The sequence below is a fragment of the Leptodactylus fuscus genome, chromosome 9 (assembly GCF_031893055.1).
Source record: "Leptodactylus fuscus isolate aLepFus1 chromosome 9, aLepFus1.hap2, whole genome shotgun sequence".
In the NCBI taxonomy this organism is placed as follows: Eukaryota; Metazoa; Chordata; class Amphibia; order Anura; family Leptodactylidae; genus Leptodactylus; species Leptodactylus fuscus.
Window position 1 is genome coordinate 84935492 of NC_134273.1, and position 25747 is coordinate 84961238.

A 25747-nucleotide genomic window follows, 5' to 3' on the forward strand; every position below is an offset into this window, starting at 1 on the left:
GTGTAAGAAAACCGGGTATTGAGGTGACCCCAAAATATGTAGATACAAGTGACAGAGGAAGATGTGGATTTGGGGGATATGGATCTAAGTACAATAGTTTATAATACACATCCAATACAGGGAGGTAGAAGACAATGGGAGGGAAATAGGGGATCCCTGATATGTGGATGGAAGTGATGGCAGCTACTGGGGACAAGGAGGAAGAATGTAGCATAGGAAGACTGAAGGAAACTCAGCCCCTCCTTGGGAATTCAGGGGTGTGAATCTTAATGCAATAATTTATAGGAAACATCCAATACAGGAAGGTAGGCCGTAATGTGAAGGGAGTTCTATGGATATAAGGTGAACCCCAAAATGTGACTGCACATGATGGAGGCGTCTGCAACCAGGGTTTGGGGATTAGTATGCAGCGTAGAAAGACTGAAGAATATGAAGGGCAGCCTTGAGAAATTTGTGATCTAGCTATAGGTGCAATTGGTTATAGGGAACCTCCAATATAGGAAGGTAGACCGTAATATGAGGGAACTCCGCAGGGAGTAAGATGTGACACGAATTGTGAATGCACATGATGGAAGATTCTGCAACCTGGGATGGGGGTAATTGAGCAATGTAGAAAGAATTTGGGGATATGGATCTAGGGATGGCGGTTTATAGGGATCCTGCAATGCAGGGAATAGGCAGCTATTTGGGAGAATCCCTCTGACAATAGGGTACCCTGACCTGCCGCTGCTAAGGAGGATTCAATACAGTGACGGATTTATGGCGGCCTCATCTGACAATATAAGGAATGTGCACAGAACTGGATCCCAAGGGGACGTTTTCTGTCGAAATACTGAACACTATTTATATGATAGCCTAATACATCACTGCCAATGTAGGGGGGCACTAAGGCGATCAGGGGCCCCTCTTGGGATAAGAGGATTCTTATATTCAGATGCAAATAGTTGTCGAAGATGGGATTAAGACACTGGAAGGAAAATTGCAAAATCGGTGATGAAATCCGCTGGTGAATGAGATGTCAGGCTCTGGCTTGTCGGCGTCTAGGAGCTCCAGCGTTTTAGGGGTTAAGCGTGTACGGCATTCAGCCCTAGCACGTGCCGCTGTCGTAGTTCACCGGCTGCTGGATAAATCAATATGGATGTTTAAATTGCATTGTGGAGCTGTCAGATTAGAGAGCGCGCCATTGTACCGCCGCCTTAAACACTCCGCTGTGCAATGTTCATTTCGCACCTGTGCTCCATTGGCTTCTGCAATTCTTTCCAATGCAGATGTAACCGGAGGATTTGCATTTCTCATTCGCCTTCCTTTTTGTTTGGCGTTATCATTTGCTAAACAAATTCCTTAAGAAAAAGAATCCTCTTGACACAGCAAAGCGAGAGCCCGGTCCAGGTTACTCCGGTGTCGGAGACCCTCCAGCCATGATGAAAGACTCGTGTTATTGCATTAGTCTGATATCTCGTGTATTCCTGCGGGGTTGTATTGTGTTTGTGCAACGTTTTCCCAGAAGGGTCATATTAAACGGTGTTATTATGGGACTGGCACTGCTGTTTTATGCAATTTTACCTTCAGAAAGAAGACTGCACCGCTATATTGTATACAATTGTGCAAGATATTGCGTGCAAAACATTACCTTTAAGAAATTATCCAGCAATTAAAGGGTTCATCACATCCCTTTAAGACCCTCAGCATAGGCTAATTGTTAAAGGGGAAGTTACTGATGATTTCCTTTGCAGCGGCCACTGCAGGACCAACGTGGTATGACATGGTGACCATACAGATACTATGGATGGCCATGTGATACATGGATGGCTTGAGTCCTCCAGAGCGAAAAATTCTGCTTCGTAGTGAGCTCTATATGAAACCCATATGAAGCAGTGTTGTCCTAGTGCAGCCCCCTCCTTCCTTTATTGATACTTGAATCCTCCATAGATATCTATTTAGCTTACTTATATGGCGCCATCATATTTCGCAACGCATTACAGACATTGTCAGTCACTGTCCCATATAGGGCTCACAATCTATATTCCCTAACAGTATGTCTTTGGAGTTTGGGGGGAACCGGAGGAAATCCATGCAAACACGGAGAGAACATACTAACTCCTTGCAGATATTTGATCCCAGGACTCCAGCGCTGCAAGGCTCCGGTGCTAACCACTGAGTACTGTATTTTTGATGCCTGTTGGCATACATGGTACTGACTGTCTGCTTCATGAATAGTAGGATATATCAGGACCAGTGCATTCAATACATATATGATCATAGACGATTGGAATTTAGTTATTAACCTGGTTCCCATTTTCTATGTTCTCCACAGGGCGCTGGTGTTTGTAGTGCACGGTGCCGGGGAGCATTGCTGCCGATATGATGATCTGGCCCAGATTTTATCAGGCTTAAACTTCTTTGTCTTTGCCCACGACCATGGTAAGTGCCAATCTGCAAGCTAAGAAATGGTACGAAAGGGGTTAACCTTTGGCAATAGCAATTATTCTCTGGGAGAGTCAATGGGGAGCCGCTAAAATCATTTGCTGGTATTGTAAGTCCGGTTTATGTTGCTAAGTGAAATGCCATCGGTTTTACGTCTCCATGCAATTTTGTTGGCAAGAGAATTATTTTCAACCTGTCGCAGCTAGCAAAGCATTACTGCTGGCAGCCTGATTCTTATAATCAATTGCTATGGGAGCCCGGACCGTCCAGATATTTAACCCGTCACTCCAGTCAGTGTATCCACCTGCTTCATAATCTGTGATAGTGGAGACGGAGACAACAAATATCTCATTGTGTTCTCGTATCCTCATTATATCTCATTATATGGCGGAGAACAGAATGGATTTTTCCATTGGAGGAGTTTTCTTATAGAAAAATAAGAAAATATAACTACTATGACACTGCACCCTATATACAAGAATATACCTGCTATAATACTGCTCCTATGTACAAGAATATAACTACTATAATACTACTCCTATGTACAAGAATATAACTACTATAATACTACTCCTATGTACAAGAATATAACTACTATAATACTACTCCTATGTACAAGAATATAACTACTATAATACTGCTCCTATGTACAAGAATATAACTACTATAATACTACTCCTATGTACAAGAATATAACTACTATAATACTACTCCTATGTACAAGAATATAACTACTATAATACTACCTCCTATGTACAAGAATATAACTACTATAATACTACTCCTATGTACAAGAATATAACTACTATAATACTGCTCCTATGTACAAGAATATAACTACTATAATACTACCTCCTATGTACAAGAATATAACTACTATAATACTGCTCCTATGTACAAGAATATAACTACTATAATACTACTCCTATGTACAAGAATATAACTACTATAATACTGCTCCTATGTACAAGAATATACCTGCTATAATACTACTCCTATGTACAAGAATATAACTACTATAATACTACCTCCTATGTACAAGAATATAACTACTATAATACTGCTCCTATGTACAAGAATATAACTACTATAATACTGCTCCTATGTACAAGAATATAACTACTATAATACTACTCCTATGTACAAGAATATAACTACTATAATACTGCCCCTATGTACAAGAATATAACTACTATAATACTACTCCTATGTATAAGAATATAACTACTATAATACTGCTCCTATGTACAAGAATATAACTACTATAATACTACTCCTATGTACAAGAATATAACTACTATAATACTACTCCTATGTACAAGAATATAACTACTATAATACTACTCCTATGTACAAGAATATAACTACTATAATACTACTCCTATGTACAAGAATATAACTACTATAATACTACTCCTATGTACAAGAATATAACTACTATAATACTACTCCTATGTACAAGAATATAACTACTATAATACTGCTCCTATGTACAAGAATATAACTACTATAATACTGCCCCCTATGTACAAGAATATAACTACTATAATACTACTCCTATGTACAAGAATATAACTACTATAATACTACCTCCTATGTACAAGAATATAACTACTATAATACTGCCCCTGATAAGTTGATATGTTCGCTCCTCTCTAGGGCGAACATATCAAGGGAATGCCGTGGACATAGTATATCTTGACTTCAGTAAGGCATTTGATAAAGTATCACATAACCTTCTTATTGAAAAAATGATTAAGTATGGCTTTGACAAAAAATCAGTTCGGTGAATTCACAACTGGCTTAATGATCGGGCACAACGAGTAATACTAAATGGCTACACGTCGAACTGGAAGAAAGTCAAAAGCGGGGTACCGCAGGGCTCTGTTCTGGGCCCAGTACTGTTTAATATCTTTATAAATGATCTGGACGATGGAATTATTGGGGAACTCATAAAATTTGCAGATGATACGAAGATAGGAGGAATAGCCAACACTAGAGAGGAGAGAGAGTGTATTCAAAAGGACTTAGACACACTGGAACAATGGGCTGAGGCCAACAAAATGGTATTTAACAGGGACAAATGCAAAGTTCTACATCTGGGTAACAGAAATGTAAAATACATATATAGTATGGGAGGAATAGAACTAAGTGATAGCATAGGGGAAAAGGACTTGGGCATAATAGTAGATCACAAAATCAACATGAGCCAACAGTGCGGTGCTGCTGCAAAAAAGGCGAATAAAATTCTGGGATGTATTAAGACAAGCATTGAATCTAGATGAAGAGAGGTCATTATTCCGCTGTACTCTTCCCTGGTCAGACCACACCTGGAATACTGTGTACAGTTCTGGGCGCCTCAATTCAAGAAAGACATCGATATATTGGAGCAAGTCCAGAGAAGAGCAACCAAAATGGTGGAAGGTCTGCAAACCATGTCCTATGAGGAGCGGCTAAAAGAACTGGGATTGTTTAGTTTGCAGAAGAGAAGGCTGAGGGGAGATTTAATAGCAGTCTACAAATATCTGAAAGGTAGTCACAGTGCAGAGGGATCTCCCCTATTCTCATTAGCGCAAGGAAGTACAAGAAGCAATGGGATGAAACTAAAGGGAAAGAGATACAGATTAGACATTAGGAAAAACTTTCTGACAGTGAGAGAGTGGAATAGGCTGCCACGGGAGGTGGTGGGCGCTCCATCAATGGAAATCTTCAAGCGGAATCTGGATAAACATATAGCTGGGATAATTTAGGAAGACCTGCACTCGCAGGGGGTTGGACCCGATGGCCCTTGAGGTCCCTTCCAACTCTACCATAAGAATAAGAATAAGGGCAGGTTTCTCCTTATTACCCCCCTTCCTTCCCCCGGCTGGTTACAGTTACTATACATGTCATGTTACTTGCCAGTACAATGTGATGCAGTTACGGTCTTGTAGGGAGGGGTGTGTAATGAATTGGGGATTTACTCCCTTCCTGTCTCGGTTTCTGGCAGTTTAGAGGAATCTTTGAAGTCTCCATTAGTTGCAGAGTTTTGGTTCCTCCTTTCCTCTCTGGCTCTTTATGAATCATTGTGGAAAGGGAGTGACCCCGAGCACAATAATGACTTATTTTTCATTACCTCCAAGTGACTTGGAAAATAATTGTCAGATAAATTTTTTCTTTTCTGGATTTTTCAGTTTCCGGGACCTTCCACCTCCGCCACCTCTTTGCACCCTTTATTAGTTGCCACTTTTCTGATTCTAGGACAGTTGGATTTCTTTCTCTAGCCCTCACCGTTCCTGAGCAACCACTTCTAGTTTCAGCACTCACTATGCTAATTAGTCTTCTACTGTCAGGTGGGCGGTCCCAGAAAACCTTCTCCAGACTAGGACCACCCACCTGACAGTAGAGAACCTAATACTTATTTTGGGTCCTGACTCTAGCAATGATTGCTCTGGAACGGCGGGGGCTAGAGAGAATAATCCAACTGCACCAGAATCTGTGGGCCGGAGCCTGTTGAAAGGTGCAAATTGGTGGAGGTGGTGAAAGGTCCCTTTAAAGGGATTGTCCATAGAGTTGAGTAGAGTTGCAGCTCACCTGTGTGACCTCTGCTGTATTCATACAGGGGTACAGGGGGCCCCTATTCTTTTGCTCAGGCATAAGAAATACAAACCCCCGCACAGCCTGTGGGCAGACAGCAGGGTCACTGTTTTTAGGGAAAAGCAGCCATGTTATTCTAACCTCTTACCGTCCCTTTAATCCCTGGGTGCAGAGTCTCTGGATGTGCAATAATAAACCTTTGTACAGAACTGCATTCTCCTCTGCCTGGATTGTAAGCGCTGAGCTCCAGACTATTATAATTACAGACCCCTCCCCATATAATCACCACCATTGGGTCCGAGCTTCTGTAAGTAACCCTCAGTGTGGGCGTGCGGCGTGACACGGTGGCGTTGTGCTCCTTGCCTCTGCCTGCCCTCACATTTACTCACTTTTATAGTTTTGGAACCTTTTGTGAGTTGAAATAACTGGTGGACATGAAGTGTACAAGATACATCAGTGAGGTCCTAAGTGCCTGAGACCTCCTGGTGGGACTAGTCTGGTGGATGACTTTATATAAAAGACAATGGGTCACGCATGCTTCATGAGCTGGTGCCGAGCCCCGGGGAATGGCCGACGTCCAGCAGTTCAGACCTTTAACCCTTCTAGGCAGTAACCGCATCTTGAAATATTCCGTTTTTACAGTAAAGTAAACACAAGCACCTTACAAGACATAGCTGTTTTGGATGCATATGTAAACTTTGCACCCTGGCCCTTGTGTCCGTGGGGCCACAGCCCCTCTGTCATATAAGAAGACACCAGTTGGCACATGATAGGTGGGGTCTGGTGCAGATTTTGCGTTGTGGCTTAAAGAACCTTTGCCTATAGCATGGTAAGGGTCTGAAGGTCTGTCCCCCAACCTCATGTACCAGGGTGCAGGTGCAAAGTTATAAGGTGTCCATCTATGGCACAAGGTAGGTGGTGGGCTCTGCTACAGATTTTGCATGGGGCCCCCTGAGCTTCAAGTTAAATCTTTGCTGTAGTACATAATATAGTTAAGGTCTGAAGGTTCAAGCCCCCCCCCCCCCCCCCCCGCACCAGGGCCTGCAGGTTATGTGTCCATCTGCGGCACGTTGTAGGTAAGGGCACTGTTACAGATTTTGCATTGGGGTCCATAAGCCACAAGTTACACTTATGCATATATAATACAGAATCTAATGGTCAGGGCCCCCCCATGCACTAGGGCTCGGGTGCATCTTATACAGTGTCCATCTCCATGACCATGTCAGATCCTATATAACTAGGTACAGGCGAGCTAATAGAGCCCATTACAGTAGGGTCCCTATACTCCTTTGGTATGGGTGCAATACCAGGGCCAGGGTGCGATGGCAGAACCAGCGCCACCCATAGGACTCCATTATGTTTTGTTTTTTTGATATGGGCCCCCTATGCACCAGGACTATTTTTCATTGCTGTATATTTTGTGCTATTCCTACATTCAGGATCTTTTTTTTTTTTTTTTTTTGCACAAATAATTTTCGGAAAATGTGTAATCCGTCAGTCGTCTCTGATGTAAACATCTAAGCCTTGAAATAAAGTCACAAGCCCCAAGTTCTGGAAGCTGCAGTGGGAGATGAGAGCTGGGCTAACAGATGGCGGAGGACTCTGCGGACCTGGTATATTAGCATTGACATGGCTGGTGCTTGTCTCCTCGCCAAGCGCACGGCACAGGCAGTATCCTGCTCTGCGGGGAGCCAGATATTAATACAGATACCAACAGTTCACCATCCAGCGCGGAGAGCCTTCCTGCTGGCACTGCCCCGTTTCTATATTTACTAAACTGACATAGCTTGGCAAGGCTGCCCGGGATCCCAGGATGGTGCCAGAGCTAGACATGCCAACTTCCTTTCATGAAGAGGAGCGTTAATATGGTCTAGCCATGTCTGGACCATACATTTAACTCATTGTTGCCTGAATTGTACAGCCGGGTGTGATGACTTATTCAATGGCACAGGCTGGGCAGTCAAGTCTAATTTTGCAGTGGTCGCGGTCATACCCCGATCCTGGAGAGGGCTTAGTGGACCCTCTGCCAATCCTATAGACCATGGAACCATCCTAGATGGCCTCTCCATTGAGTAGACCCCCCTTAAGTGACCGATTCTCTCATTACACTCTATGGACTGTCCCTCTCTAGCAGCCCCCCCTTATTTTACCGTACGCAACTTTTTTGAGCTAATTTTTCAGTAGAATCGCCTTTGTAAAGACCTTATATTGAGCCCCGAACAATGGAGACTACAATATACTGCAGAGTGGACGTTCCAACGCTTCTAATTTTGCAAGGACAATTCCAGGAACTGGGCCATAGATTTTATGTAAACCCCAACCCAAAATGGCCGTTCTTGGGGTGTTCCCAGAGGGCTTTAATGTTCAGACCTATGAAATGTCATCAAGTATGGCAAGGTTAGCGATGAATAGAAAGGGGGTCCAAGCTGGGGTCTAATAGAAAGGGGGTCCAAGCTGGGGTCTAGGAATGAGGGGAAGCCCTGTCTGGGGCCAGGAGGTGTCCATGCTAAGGACCAAGATTTAAAGGGATACTATTCTGAAGATTAGGGATGAGAGGGGAGCCATGCTAAGTACCAAGATTTGAAAGGGGGAGCCATGGTGAGGTCTAGGAGGTGTCCATGCTAAGGACCAAAATTTAAAGGGATACCATGCTGGCTATTACCAATGAGAGAAGAACCACACCAGGAACCAAAAGTGAGAGGGGGAGCCCTGGTGGGGTCTAGGAGGTGTCCATGCCGAGGACCAAAATTTAAAGGGATACCATGCTGGCTATTACCAATGAGAGGGGAACCACACCATGAACCAAAAGTGAGAGGGGGAGCCCTGGTGGGGTCTAGGAGGTGTCCATGCCGAGGACCAGGATTTAAAGGAATACGTTGTTGGGGGCTTTGAATGAGAGGGGGCTCAGGCTGGCACCTAGTAAGGACCACCCTCAGCTCACAGAGATTTCATCATATAGGACGTAGTAAGAGGAGCGCCCTGATACTCCTTTATTTTGGGGAGGGATATGGCATGAAAGGCATTGAAGTCTGACAACACCTTCACCTTCTTCCGGTCCTTGCAGCTCATGATGGGGAAGGGGCTACTGCTTGTCATTGAGGAGACAAAGGCGATGTCAGTCCAAATGGTCACCAAACTTTCCTAGAGCCTGCAAATACAGGGAATACATCCTTGATGAATTTGCCATGTATGTCATTCAGGAGTCTCAGAAAGCAGTGTAGGAGCTGTAATGCAGCCATATAGATTCATGCAGCAAGAATAAGGGATAGATCCTTGAAAATCTAATCCTATATGTCATTCAGGAGCCTGGAGAAGCAGGGTGAGCTGTGTAATGCAGCCATACTACCCAGCTTTCCCGGGATCAGATAGAACTGAAGCCTCCTTTTGCCACCTCTTGATTTCTAGCAATATGGCGCCCTGCAAGCGTCCAACTGCCCCCGGGAACTGTAATACTAAAGGGTTTATTCTCCGGCTTTAAAAGCCTTGAAAGTGCGAATTGCGAGATCAGGTGTCCGCCGGCCGCCAGCGTCACACTTAATACATTCTCTACGGGCTGAAGACGGGAATCTCAGGTCTGTTTCCATCAACAGCCGCCGCCTAATAAATGTAGAACTAGTCCTGACTGCAGCGGCAGATGGATAATAATCCATCAACAATAAAAAAGGAACATTCATAAGGAGAATTATCTGATTAACCCCTCAGCGGCCGGCCCACAGGCGAGGGGGAGGATAAGCTGCAGCCACAGCAATGACTTCTCTCTAATGCAACAGTTCGCTCTAAATCGCAGATGATAAAGCGTTTCCTTTGAAGGATTTTTTGATGATAGGTCTCTGCCTTTGATCTGCCCTTGCAATTATAATTCTTGCTTATTAAAGGGGGATTGCATTTCAATTTTGCTGAGAATTAGAAAGGGAAAGGAGATGGAAATCCAGTTCAGAGCGCGGCAGCGTAGAGCCTGGGACCGCAACCGCGCCGTGACCTGGGCCGACTCCACTGGGTTCCCTGGATCCTCATCCCTAGTGTGCACCTGTATGTAGGTTACCTATATACCTATGTATGACCCATCACCGGCCCGATACTGCCATATCTGGGGGTCTATATTATAACAGTGTGGGGGTGTTCAGGCAAAATATGTAATAGGGATCCCCAACTTACCATGTGCTAATAGTATAATACACACAGTGATGTCACAGTACAGAGATAATAAACACAGTGATGTCACAGCACAGGATAATACACACAGTGATGTCACAGTACAGGATAATACACACAGTGATGTCACAGTACAGGATAATACACACAGTGATGTCACAGTACAGAGATAATACACACAGTGATGTCACAGCACAGGATAATACACACAGTGATGTCACAGTACAGGATAATACACACAGTGATGTCACAGTACAGGATAATACACACAGTGATGTCACAGTACAGAGATAATACACACAGTGATGTCACAGTACAGGGATAATACACACAGTGATGTCACAGTACAGGATAATACACACAGTGATGTCACAGTACAGGGATAATACACACAGTGATGTCACAGTACAGGGATAATACACACAGTGATGTCACAGTACAGGATAATACACACAGTGATGTCACAGTACAGGGATAATACACACAGTGGTGTCACAGTACAGGGATAATACACACAGTGATGTCACAGTACAGGATAATACACACAGTGATGTCACAGTACAGGGATAATACACACAGTGGTGTCACAGTACAGGGATAATACACACAGTGATGTCACAGTACAGGGATAATACACACAGTGGTGTCACAGTACAGGGATAATACACACAGTGGTGTCACAGTACAGGGATAATACACACAGTGATGTCACAGTACAGGATAATACACACAGTGATGTCACAGTACAGAGATAATACACACAGTGATGTCACAGTACAGGATAATACACACAGTGATGTCACAGTACAGGATAATACACACAGTGATGTCACAGTACAGAGATAATACACACAGTGATGTCACAGTACAGGATAATACACACAGTGATGTCACAGTACAGGATAATACACACAGTGATGTCACAGCACAGGATAATACACACAGTGATGTCACAGTACAGGATAATACACACAGTGATGTCACAGTACAGGATAATACACACAGTGATGTCACAGTACAGGGATAATACACAGTGATGTCACAGTACAGGATAATACACACAGTGATGTCACAGTACAGGATAATACACACAGTGATGTCACAGTACAGAGATAATACACAGTGATGTCACAGTACAGGATAATACACACAGTGATGTCACAGTACAGGATAATACACACAGTGATGTCACAGTACGGGATAATACACACAGTGATGTCACAGTACAGGATAATACACACAGTGATGTCACAGTACAGGATAATACACACAGTGATGTCACAGTACAGAGATAATACACACAGTGATGTCACAGTACAGAGATAATACACACAGTGATGTCACAGTACAGGATAATACACACAGTGATGTCACAGTACAGGATAATACACACAGTGATGTCACAGTACAGGATAATACACACAGTGATGTCACAGTACAGGGATAATACACACAGTGATGTCACAGTACAGGATAATACACACAGTGATGTCACAGTACAGGGATAATACACACAGTGATGTCACAGTACAGGGATAATACACACAGTGATGTCACAGTACAGAGATAATACACACAGTGATGTCACAGTACAGAGATAATACACACAGTGATGTCACAGTACAGGATAATACACACAGTGATGTCACAGTACAGGGATAATACACACAGTGATGTCACAGTACAGGGATAATACACACAGTGATGTCACAGTACAGGATAATACACACAGTGATGTCACAGTACAGGATAATACACACAGTGATGTCACAGTACAGGGATAATACACACAGTGATGTCACAGTACAGGGATAATACACACAGTGATGTCACAGTACAGGATAATACACACAGTGATGTCACAGTACAGGATAATACACACAGTGATGTCACAGTACAGGATAATACACACAGTGATGTCACAGTACAGAGATAATACACACAGTGATGTCACAGTACAGGATAATACACACAGTGATGTCACAGTACAGGATAATACACACAGTGATGTCACAGTACAGGATAATACACACAGTGATGTCACAGTACAGGGATAATACACACAGTGATGTCACAGTACAGAGATAATACACACAGTGATGTCACAGTACAGAGATAATACACACAGTGATGTCACAGTACAGAGATAATACACACAGTGATGTCACAGTACAGAGATAATACACACAGTGATGTCACAGTACAGGATAATACACACAGTGATGTCACAGTACAGGATAATACACACAGTGATGTCACAGTACAGGATAATACACACAGTGATGTCACAGTACAGGGATAATACACACAGTGATGTCACAGTACAGAGATAATACACACAGTGATGTCACAGTACAGGATAATACACACAGTGATGTCACAGTACAGAGATAATACACACAGTGATGTCACAGTACAGTATAAGATAAGATATACTCCCTCTTCTGTTATATATATCTCTTTTTGCTCTTTATCTCGACCTCTTGGTCGTTGTTAGAAAACAAATGTAAATCCTAATATCCAGATCCTCAGACTGTGCCGGGTGGGGTGAGTGCAGGATATTCCGGTACTCTCTGTGACGGCCGGGTGACCCTGTGACTAATCGATATCTCTTTAGCTTCTTCCTGTTTCCATCTAGACGCAGAATACCAGGTGAGTATTACAATGCGATGTATTATTATATATTTGTGTGATTTCCCGCTGTGTCCGGATATTCAGCCCATTACCAGTAGTGGGGTCTTTGCTGCCGCCATTGTGGGTCAGTGCACATGGTATTACTGGGCATTGCCCCGTCTGCCATTCTTTATATCTTCCCCATCCATTAATGTCCCCATAGTATCCCCATTGTTCAGTATTCTCTCAGCGTACATATCTCTATTTCGCACCCGATGATTTTCCAGTGTCACATTTTGCTGCAGAGTTTTGCATCCCATTCCTTCCAAGGCCTTGGCATACATATTGATTTCTGTCCGTTGCTCTGACTCGTCGCTGCCTCGTACACGTCTCTTCTCTCTCCTCACTAATTGTGTTGTAGGATTCTCTGCTTGGCCCGTGGGGACCCCGAACACGATCCCTCTCCTTGTGGTGAGACAGTGGCCTGTGGCGGGAAGCCGTAGCCCGGGCTTGTGTGTCTGAGCCCATCAGGGAGCTTAGAGCCGGGTGATAAACGCTCCTCGGTTAATTGGCGGATATTATTAAAACCCGTAATGAAATGTAATCACATTAAGTCAAGTTCAGAAGTTTCCTCGCTGCAACGCTGCCGGTTGCTAAGAGAGATTTAATTTTCTTAAATTGCAGCAGAAATCTGCCGTACGGCGGAGCCCTGATTGTGTAATAGCTCCAGCACAGCAGCGCCTTCACACAAGCCCTGCGGCAGGGCGGCGGTGGTCTCATCCATCACAAGAACATCCCTGTATGAAGGGGGAGACGTGGAGATTTATGTATCTAGGAGCATAAGACTATATACACACATATTCTTCTCTCTAATATATGTTATCACACATGGTCAAGGTTAAGGCCACGTTCACACCAATGTCATAATGAGGCCGAGTTGACAGATTTCCGTCCAGGTCGATTGAATATTGTCTAATGTTGCCGCATTTATCATAAATGTTGCAATTTTTGGATATTCCTATTCTAAAGATCGGTCAAACTTAGTGCTAAAGGGGCGGAGCCTTGCATACAAGATGCCCATGTCATGCCCCGCCCCCTCTACCCTGCACTAGGCATAAGGCATAAGGCAGATAGCACACTTAGTAAGTTATTAGCAGATACATGTTACAGGGTACAGATGGCAGACATCAGAAAGTCCTGCATTGATACAAACCCTGGAATTGAGTCTTATCAGGCGAGTTATCTCCGTCTCTGGCAGGATGACTCCTCTCTGATCTTGTGCCATCGTAGAATACATATCCCTGTATGCCAGGGCACAGAGCATGCCAGGTACCCAGCGTGCAGTAATACATGGACTAGGCTCCTATCAGATCTATGCGGACAGTGTGACCTAGCATCTCATAGATCATATCTGCTCACATTATAATAATCATAACTCGTACCCCTGCCCTCTCATTACCAGATTAGTGCCCCCACCCCCCGCACACCCTCTGCCTCCAGCATTATGTCTCAGCAGAGGTCTGTGGTGAACGTGACAGACTGGATGGAAAATGTCCCATTAACCAAAATGAATCAGCAACATTTACTGAGGAACATTCATAAACACCAGAGCAATGGGACACAATGTATCTCCTGAGATGGGCTGTATGACATGTGGCCACTAGGGGCACTGCTGTGTGACAAGGGCTACTAATTAAGGTAGCCATAAGGGGTATGCAGAAGGCAATGTAGTGTGGACAGACGGTGCAAACAAAGTCCCTATGGGCAAACAGACATGAAACCGAGAAGAGCTTATAGTCAGAAGTGTCCCTCACAATCCCTCAGATCTACAGATTATACATTGTTATTGGTCAGATTCACAATCACAAGCCCAGTCCTATAACGTAATAAAGTAAAGTCACTGTGTACATACATTACATTACTTATCCTGTATTATACTCCAGAGCTGCGCTCACTATTCTGCTGGTACAGTCACTGTGTACATACATTACATTACTTATCCTGTATTATACTCCAGAGCTGCGCTCACTATTCTGCTGGTACAGTCACTGTGTACATACATTACATTACTTATCCTGTATTATACTCCAGAGCTGCGCTCACTATTCTGCTGGTACAGTCACTGTGTACATACATTACATTACTTATCCTGTATTATACTCCAGAGCTGCGCTCACTATTCTGTTGGTACAGTCACTGTGTACATACATTACATTACTTATCCTGTATTATACTCCAGAGCTGCGCTCACTATTCTGCTGGTACAGTCACTGTGTACATACATTACATTACTTATCCTGTATTATACTCCAGAGCTGCGCTCACTATTCTGTTGGTACAGTCACTGTGTACATACATTACATTACTTATCCTGTATTATACTCCAGAACTGCGCTCACTATTCTGCTGGTGCAGTCACTGTGTACATACATTACATTACTTATCCTGTATTATACTCCAGAGCTGCGCTCACTATTCTGCTGATACAGTCACTGTGTACATACATTACTTATCCTGTATTATACTCCAGAGCTGCGCTCACTATTCTGCTGGTACAGTCACTGTGTACATACATTACATTACTTATCCTGTATTATACTCCAGAGCGGCGCTCACTATTCTGCTGGTGCAGTCACTGTGTACATACATTACATTACTTATCCTGTATTATACTCCAGAGCTGCGCTCACTATTCTGCTGGTGCAGTCACTGTGTACATACATTACATTACTTATCCTGTATTATACTCCAGAGCTGCGCTCACTATTCTGCTGGTGCAGTCGCTGTGTACATACATTACATTACTTATCCTGTATTATACTCCAGAGCTGCGCTCACTATTCTGCTGGTGCAGTCACTGTGTACATACATTACATTACTTATCCTGTATTATACTCCAGAGCTGCGCTCACTATTCTGCTGGTACAGTCACTGTGTACATACATTACATTACTTATACTGTATTATACTCCAGAGCTGCGCTCACTATTCTGCTGGTGCAGTCACTGTGTACATACATTACATTACTTATCCTGTATTATACTCCAGAGCTGCGCTCACTATTTTGTGTACATACATTACGTCCTGTATTCTATCATGTATACACAGTGACTGTATATAATCTCTGCCATGATACATGAGTATACGCTGTCACTTCTGCGCAGTATGTGCTGCAGTCACTGCAGAGATGGACATTGTGGCTCTGCTGTAAATCACTGATGGTGATGAGCGAGTCAGAACTAAGTGCAGAGACTCCTCTCGCTCGCCGGCCCCTTCACTGCAGCTCATTACACTGCGGGGAGTCATTTGTGCACTGTCGACTGTTTTATACCAAGTGGGATCATTATTTTTGCTGTTTATGCATTAACCCTTGCCTGACATGGTGTTGCAGTAATGCAGATAGTATAATTGGTGTTGCGGGGTGGAATGTTCTTTTGCCACAGTTTTTGTAACTACAGCAGCCATGTAAATACACCATTAGGGTAGGGGGTGCTTGAGTTTGCCCATTTGCCTCTTTTTGTGTCTGTCTGGTAGCAGCTTTCACTGTTCTCCATTGTGACTCAGGAGCTCCCTCTATTGGTAGGGGCAGATATCTGGAGTTTTGGCCTTCTAAACCTAACTTGACAATCTTGGGCCTCAGTGCTATGCCTTTAACAAGGCTCCCACCTAACATTACCATATGGGGGTCCTATTATGTAGCACAGTTTGGACCCCTCTCAGCTCCACGGCCTGTTAAAGGAAAACAAGTTGTAAAATAATAGGAGGTTGCATTTTATCAGCGCCCCACCAGCATTTTAATAGTTAATGGTCCGGAGGGCAAAATCTATTTTATGGGGTTTTTTGTATCACTAAATGTAACGAATGTAATTAATCTAGTGATGAATCCATAAATCATACATTGCACTGTATACACCCCCGAGGCAGTCCCTGACATTTTCTTAAAGGGGTTGTACAGGCTTAACCAAACATGGCTGCTTACATACAAACAGCACCATACCTGGTCACACTGATCTGCCCACAGGTCCTCACCAAACTCCATCACTGATGTGACCCCTAGGAGCTCTGGCAGACGGGCTGTGCGCATGTTCTATTGTCCCGGCACCATGACTCCTACACTATGGTGCCACTGGATGGAAGATAGAAGATCCGTGCATGGTGTGGCTCCACCTCAGTGCTCTGTAAGGACAAAGGCTCCCCTAACACTGCGTATCCCCCACTTGATGGCGCCGCCCTCTCAGGGACTCTGTGATGTGTCGCCCGAGGCGTGATGCCCATCTCACCTCGTAGCAGTTATGACTTCCCTGTTCTATCGTCATTCTAACTAGACACGGTCTCGTAGAAGCTGCCGCCTCCTGTACGGTGTTGACTATGAGCGTCACTGGGTGAGTGGCCTTCGGGTCTTAACCCCCTTTAGGACTATGGCCGCTTGTCATCTCAGTTAGGAGATTGACTTATATGTTTCACATGACCCAAAAATTACAAGTTATTTTTTTAAAAATGGATAAGTTATGGCGAACTGTGATGGACTGATCCAGCAGACCCCGGCATGGACCCTGACACAACCAGGAGGTCCAGCCAAGGACAACCCTATTGGAGGGCGGTGGGGCTGATCATGTACTGCTATGAGATCAGTAGACCAAAACACCAACTCTGACTCCAACCAGAACTGGCCCTGACTATGACTACAACTCCACAGCCCTGGTGCAGATCAGCTGAGCCTACATGTTATTTCACCAGGAGGATAAGCGTCCGCCGCGTACCTTTGATCCACTGATCTCTAGATAAAACCGTTTTTAACCCTTGCAGCCCTGCAGGAACATCCTGGACCCGGCAGCTTCTGCTCATTGATATCCTGCAGTTTATTTACACCCATAAGCGGTATCCTCCCTCCCCTCCCCTTGCGTCCCTTGGACCTCCTCCAGCACCAGGCCTAGGTGCGACTTCTACCCCCTATAATTACCCCAGTGCTCAGGCCATAGGACAACGTATAATTAGGTCAGTTCCTCAGTGGGGGGATGGGTCTTCTATAACGGTGATCTGCGCCTGGGTTATTCCTAGCAGCCGCCATGTAACTTCTGGCTAATTTACAGTCCTGAGCGGGCGCCGCGGATTAATTAGCACATACTTATCATCTCTCCATCTAGATTTTGCAGGTGTAAGGTTTACCACTGAATATTTACAGAAGTTGTCAAAACTTTCATCAAAAACTAAAAATGGGAAATTAGCTGTAACTGGATCTACTTAACATGGAGTCAGCGTCGCGCGCTGGAGCTGTATTACTGCGAAACCCAAAATCCGGAATTTTATCATCGTCTTGTGTTTGGCACCAAAAATTCTGTCCTGAATAGTCTCTTACTATGTCATTATAGGGGGCGCCACTCTTCTGTTCTGATACACCATCCAAATGTCTGTGCCTGCAGTCACCACTAGGGGGAGATAGAGAGTTCAGGGTATAAATGGACTGTAAAGCATAATCACTAATGTCCCAGAAAAATGGGGAGACCCCCCCGACTCCTAGAGCAGTAAGGAGCTCTCCTGAGCTGGTGCAGTCTGTATTAGTTTTGGGGGTCAGTATTGAGGCCTGTATGGGGTCTGTATGTATTTTGGGTTCTGGCCTGGGGTCTGTAAGGAGGAGTTTTGTCTGGGGTCTGTATATATTTTGGGTTTCTGGCCTGGGGTCTGTGTAGTCTAATAGTTGAGTGGGTGTTGGCTGAAGTCTGTATTAGTTTAGGAGACTTGGTTTGGGGTCTGTATTCAGGGGCCTAGTCTGGATTAGTTTAGGGGGATCTGAATTTACTTGGAGGATATGATGTCTCTATTTATTTGGGGGGGGGGGGGGTCGGGGGTCTTCATTGGTGGTCTGGTTTGGGACCTGTATTGAGGGTCTGTCAATGAATGAGAGGACTTGGTCTCTCTAACTTCCGTACTTTCGGGTATTGGTCTAGGGCAGGGGTAGGGATCCTTCGGCTCTCCAGCTGCTGTGAAACTACAACTCCCAGCATGCTCCATTCACTTCCATGTGAGTTCCAAGAACAGCAGAGCCAGTATGCATGCTGGGAGTTGTAGTTTTGCAACAGCTGGAGAGCCGTACGTTCCCTACCCCTGGTCTAGGGTCTTCATTGAGTGGTCAGTAATGAGGGGTCTGGTGTTTATTTTTGGGTTCTGGTCTGGTGTCTGAATTTGACTTTGGGGTCTACCTTTATTTTTGGGTGTGACTACATGGCCCCCCACCCATGTGCTTATATTAATACCGGTGCCTGGAGGGGTCTGCGGGCCTCCCCACGCACCCTGTGCCACCACCTCTGCGCCCTTATCGCTTCGCCGATGATTATTTTTGCATTTGCAGTTTCTTGTTTTCCAGGCTCGCGCATTTCTGGTCCCTTCTCAGTAGATTTTGCTTTGCCCCTTCTATGCCAACTCAACTTGGCAGGATATTTCCAGATTGCGAGCTCCATAATGTGCAGGACATGGGCAGGTGTCAGATGGAACGAGTCTCCATCCTGCCAAACAAGTTTTCTTTTTTCCTGACCCATTTACGTTCCTTGCCCAATTCACCTCGGCTCACCCAGCAGCTCCCATCAGGCCTGAACATCATGTCTGCCTGGTTGTTCAGTGATACGTCCCCGGCCCATGATGACACCGGGCCTAGACCGGCACAGGTCAGAGAAGCAAGGGTGGTGTTACAGAGGACTGACTGTCACTGTCGCCGAAGGACCCAAATCTACCTTGGCCCGGCCTAGTCAGGGACGTATCACCGGTTGAGAGACCTCCTATTGCTTCCTCCATTTTCCCCCGCACATCGATATCTCCAGGGTCGATATTTGAGGATTTTTGCATTTTTGGATGATTTTATACAAAATGGTTAAAATTTTTCCTCTTTTTGCTTTTTTTCTCTCACAGTCGGCCATGGCCAGAGCGACGGCGAGAGGATGATTGTGTCCGACTTCCAGGTCTATGTCAGGGACTGCCTGCAGCACGTGGACCTTGTGAGGAAAATCTTTCCAGACCTGCCAATGTTCATCTGCGGACACTCCATGGTGAGACCCCCCTCCCCGTACACCGCGGTCACTCTATAGAGCGGTCTATGTCAGGCCGCCCGTCAGCTGTGTGCGCAGGACTAGGTCAGGGCCGGACGTCAGACCATCAAGGAGAAGTATATAAAGATACGAAGAAAGCAGGAACCTCTCCTTGCTTTGGATGGGGTGGGGGGGGTAACATGGCCGCTCCTGCGTATTCCCTTTCATCTGGCCTTTGAGGAAGATTATGGCGGTGGCAACATTCTAATAAAATTTTTAGCATAATAGCTCCGACGTGTCCATAAATGAATAATGAGTGGGCGATGAGGCGAGAACGGGGACGTGGACTTCAGATCTGTAGCCTGAGCCCTTAGTGAGGCAGCACAGAGACACGACTGGTCTGGTCACAGACATGACCGCATTAGTCAGAGGCATGACCACTACAGTCAGAGACATGACCGCTAACAGTCAGAGGCATGACCGCACCAGTCAGATGAACAGAGACTGCTGCCCCATGAAGAAGACAGGGGACCCCCATTGTTGTGATTGGCTGCAGGCCTAGGGGTCCTTCTTTATGCCCATTCCCCAAGGCTTTGATTCAACAAGTCCAGATCGGTTTATGGGGTCACTACACGTTATGGGGCGAGAGTTATAAAACATATGTACCAACCAACCAATCACAACGCAGCTTTCATGTCTGGTAGCGCTCATGACAAAATGAAAGCTGTGCTGTGATTGGTTGTTATGCTGACAGCCTCACTGTTTATTACATGTATTTTCCTATGTTTTACTCCAGGGCGGCGCTATTAGTATATTAATGGCCAACGAGCGGTCATCTGAATTTTCTGGCCTGATCCTGATCTCCCCCCTGGTTTTACCAAATCCTGAATCGGCCACGTCATTCAAGGTGAGTCACAAATTCTTGGGGTTCTTTAAGGGGTTGTCCATGCTTTATTCATTCATGACCCCCTCTTGCAGATCAGGGGGGTCGGACACCCAGGACACCCACGGATTTAGCTTCACAGGTCATGTTATGTCACATTTATCAGTCACATGGGCTGACGCGCTTTAGTCCCATTCAAGTGAATGCACTGGGCTGCAATACCAAGCACCACCACTATACAATGTATGGCGCTGTGCTTGGTAAGTAGTGAAGAGGCCGCAGCGCTCACATGATCACTGATGGGATATTCATATATAACATTGTCCAGGACATTGTCTAGAAGCAGCGCCACATCTGTCCACAGGTTGTATCTGGTATTACATTCAATTCCACAAAGCTGGGTTGCAATACCAGACACAACCACTGAACAGGTGTGGCGCTGCTTTTGGTGCCATATCTATAATCTGTATACAGACACTTTTACTGTCACCCTGTATATACTTATCTATATATCTTCCCCTCACAGGTGTTTGTAGCCAAAATACTGAACCATCTTCTGCCCAACTTCTCCCTCGGCTGCATTGACCCAAACTTTGTGTCCCGGAATAAAAAGGAGGTGAGCGCCTTATACCTTGTTACTGGTCCGGGGCCATAAGGGTGTTGTTGGGGGAAGATAAGCGGCGCCCGCACGTGTTACAGCGGAGCTCTCCATTGGCACCGCTGACTGTACATGTTATTCCTATGGAGAGGGAAAGAGGAGCGGCCAGTGCAAAACTCCATCAACGCCTATATACGAAAATCCATAGGGAATATACCCAAAATGTCTGGTCCAGAGGCATGTGCTACAATACTCACAGCTGAGGGTTTGCTGCAATTGCATCTTAAGTCTCTTAGGAAGTCACAGCAGTTAACCTGACCTGTTGTGTGACCGGGCGACCAAGGGCTGTAGACGAGGCGCTGTATACTGTATACACCCTCTTAGCAGCAGTCTGACAACCTTCATGTTGTAGAACCAGAATGACCAGATTCCATACGTGACCTCTAGTGACCTCTACTGCCTGCGGACTCAGCGCTGACCAGATTTGTCAATCATTTACCTATACTTGCATTCTTACCCTATAGCATCAGATAATACGGGATTATTGCATCGCGGGGTCACTTGCTCCACCTAGTGGCCTTGGCAGAAGTACTAGTGTAATATAGGATAGGCCGCAGACTGCCCCCTACTGTCCCCAGGCAGTAATACTTGTCATGCCGCCGCACACACAGCCTATAATAATGTAGCAGGTTCTGCCAGTCTCTGCTGCAGCCGGTGGTGTAAGGGGTTAAAAAGGTCACCAGGCTGTGAAGTCGTCATCCTCATCCATATTTTAGAGACCCCCCCCCCCCCCAAGTCTCCGCTCATGGCTCATTATGGAGCGGAGACTTTCAGCTGCACCTCTCAGTATATAGATGCAGATCGGGGGCCACTCGCTGCTCGGAGTGTCACCCCCAAGACCCCGCGAGAGCCTCAGCAATATTGTATGATGGGGGGAGTAGTGCGGAGCCGAGCTCACAGATACTATCTCATATAATAGGATACAGACACTGGCGTAGCAGCTCCATCTCATAGGCTACACTTAGATACACTGCAGGCAGTATCAGTAGGATTAGATACACAGTGCAGGATAGAGTATCCACAGGATAGGATTAGATACACAGCTCAGTATACGGTATCACACAGGATAGGATTAGATACACAGCTCAGTATACTGTATCACACAGGATAGGATTAGATACACAGCTCAGTATACTGTATCACGCAGGATAGGATTAGATACATAGCTCAGTATACGGTATCACGCAGGATAGGATTAGATACATAGCTCAGTATACAGTATCACACAGGATTGGATTAGATACACGGCTCAGTATACAGTATCACACAGGATAGGATTAGATACACGGCTCAGTATACAGTATCACACAGGATAGGATTAGATACACGGCTCAGTATACAGTATCACACAGGATAGGATTAGATACACGGCTCAGTATACAGTATCACACAGGATAGGATTAGATACACAGCTCAGTATACAGTATCACACAGGATAGGATTAGATACACAGCTCAGTATACAGTATCACACAGGATAGGATTAGATACACAGCTCAGTATACAGTATCACACAGGGTAGGATTAGATACACAGCTCAGTATACAGTATCACACAGGATAGGATTAGATACACAGCTCAGTATACAGTATCACACAGGATAGGATTAGATACACAGCTCAGTATACAGTATCACACAGGATAGGATTAGATACAGCTCAGTATACAGAATCACACAGGATAGGATTAGATACACGGCTCAGTATACAGTATCACACAGGATAGGATTAGATACACGGCTCAGTATACAGTATCACACAGGATAGGATTAGATACACAGCTCAGTATACGGTATCACACAGGATAGGATTAGATACACAGCTCGGTATACGGTATCACACAGGATAGGATTAGATACAGCTCGGTATACGGTATCACACAGGATAGGATTAGATACAGCTCGGTATACGGTATCACACAGGATAGGATTAGATACACGGCTCGGTATACAGTATCACACAGGATAGGATTAGATACACGGCTCGGTATACAGTATCACACAGGATAGGATTAGATACACGGCTCAGTATACAGTATCACACAGGATAGGATTAGATACACGGCTCAGTATACAGTATCACACAGGATAGGATTAGATACACGGCTCAGTATACAGTATCACACAGGATAGGATTAGATACACGGCTCAGTATACAGTATCACACAGGATAGGATTAGATACACGGCTCAGTATACAGTATCACACAGGATAGGATTAGATACACGGCTCAGTATACAGTATCACACAGGATAGGATTAGATACACGGCTCAGTATACAGTATCACACAGGATAGGATTAGATACACGGCTCAGTATACAGTATCACACAGGATAGGATTAGATACACGGCTCAGTATACAGTATCACACAGGATAGGATTAGATACACGGCTCAGTATACAGTATCACACAGGATAGGATTAGATACACGGCTCAGTATACAGTATCACACAGGATAGGATTAGATACACGGCTCAGTATACAGTATCACACAGGATAGGATTAGATACACGGCTCAGTATACAGTATCACACAGGATAGGATTAGATACACGGCTCAGTATACAGTATCACACAGGATAGGATTAGATACACGGCTCAGTATACAGTATCACACAGGATAGGATTAGATACACGGCTCAGTATACAGGATCACACAGGATAGGATTAGATACACGGCTCAGTATACAGGATCACACAGGATAGGATTAGATACACGGCTCAGTATACAGGATCACACAGGATAGGATTAGATACACGGCTCAGTATACAGGATCACACAGGATAGGATTAGATACACGGCTCAGTATACAGTATCACACAGGATAGGATTAGATACACGGCTCAGTATACAGTATCACACAGGATAGGATTAGATACACGGCTCAGTATACAGTATCACACAGGATAGGATTAGATACACGGCTCAGTATACAGTATCACACAGGATAGGATTAGATACACGGCTCAGTATACAGTATCACACAGGATAGGATTAGATACAGCTCAGTATACAGTATCACACAGGATAGGATTAGATACAGCTCAGTATACAGTATCACACAGGATAGGATTAGATACACAGCTCAGTATACAGTATCACACAGGATAGGATTATTTAGATACACCTTCCATGAGCTTAGATACATAATTCCCCGGCACTGTAGCTAATCCTTTGTATCTAGGACTGTGGCAGATATCCGGAGTCTCAATGTCAAAAATCTTGAGAGAGCCAATAAAGTCGGAGTGACCTTATTGTTTCCCAGAATGCCCCGGGGTGTTTTGGTTTGGTCACTAATGGGTTAACATTTTCACTGAATGTTTGGAGTCACCTTGAAGGTTCTTGTCCTGTTGATGATCAGATGATGGGGTCGGTGGGGTCGGCAGCTGTCGAACATACTGCAGGAGTCATTTCATGGCTATCAGGCAGCTGACAGCACCGTCTGTACGAAGTCTAACCAAATGTGACAGCTGCTAATGCGCTCGCGCCGCGCGCTCCCCTCTCACCTGTGCTGGAGCACTGCTCAGATCTGAGTTGTATCCGCAACCATGCCGTGTATCAGCAGTGAGGCAGGGGGCACGGAGGACCTCACTAATGTAATAGGGAACAATATGGTACCCCAAGAAGAACTGCCCACATCATCCTCATCACACCACCTTTCCAGTAATTTGCCTCATAGTACAGGCGGGCATGTAACCATCCCATAAGTATGCTGCAATGATGGCTGCTAACATCTAAATCTGATTATTATGGCACCACTCGCCCCTCCTCTGCCCTCGGCTCAGTGACAACGCTACCACTGTCTGAAGGGGGCAAATAACCTGCTGAGACAGACTTGGTACTAGGGAGAAGCTGGCCATAGTAAGCAGTCTGACCATTCATTACCGCTGTCTTCCTCTAGGTGGAGTCCTATGCCACTGACCCCTTGGTTTATCATGGATCCATGAAGGTTTCTTTTGGGGTTCAGCTCCTCAATGCCACCTCGCGGGTAGAGAAAGCTCTTCCTCACTTCACGCTGCCTCTGTTATTGTTCCATGGCACGGCGGACAAGCTGTGCGACATCCGAGGCTCCCGCCTCATGATGGACACTGTACTCAGCGAGGACAAAACACTAAAGGTAAAGACATGGCATTACTACTTATCCCTACACTTGTATTATGGATGGGGTCAAGTCTGACATTCAGGACTCCAGGAAAGCTGTATGATAATCTCCTTGTCCGTCTAATTTGGATAATTGAGTGTGAATGTGGCGGAGTATAAGGCGTCCATAACACCTTTCTGGAAGGTTCATCTGATAGGATCCAGATGCTGAAGCGGCTCCGGGAGGGGGGAGGGGGCTGCACTTCGTCCAAAATTAAATAGTAGATTCAGTCTGTGCGGTGTTAATAATGTATCGGGGCTGGAGAGATGATGAATACTAATGGCA

General features: G+C 45.0%; 1 protein-coding gene across 4 annotated transcripts in view; it reads left to right on the plus strand.

The window, feature by feature from the left end:
* The window catches only part of MGLL (monoglyceride lipase), a 47066-nt gene that overhangs the window by 18117 nt on the left and 3202 nt on the right, over positions 1 to 25747 (plus strand). For 2 of the 4 annotated variants that reach the window (XM_075286627.1, XM_075286626.1), the window contains exons 3-7: positions 2315 to 2421; positions 19666 to 19802; positions 20578 to 20688; positions 21191 to 21280; positions 25223 to 25438. In XM_075286627.1, coding sequence (XP_075142728.1) covers positions 2315 to 2421; positions 19666 to 19802; positions 20578 to 20688; positions 21191 to 21280; positions 25223 to 25438 — 661 coding nt within the window. The remainder of the gene's footprint in view (positions 1 to 2314; positions 2422 to 19665; positions 19803 to 20577; positions 20689 to 21190; positions 21281 to 25222; positions 25439 to 25747) is intronic. The other 2 variants (XM_075286629.1, XM_075286628.1) reach the window with 1 other exon arrangement.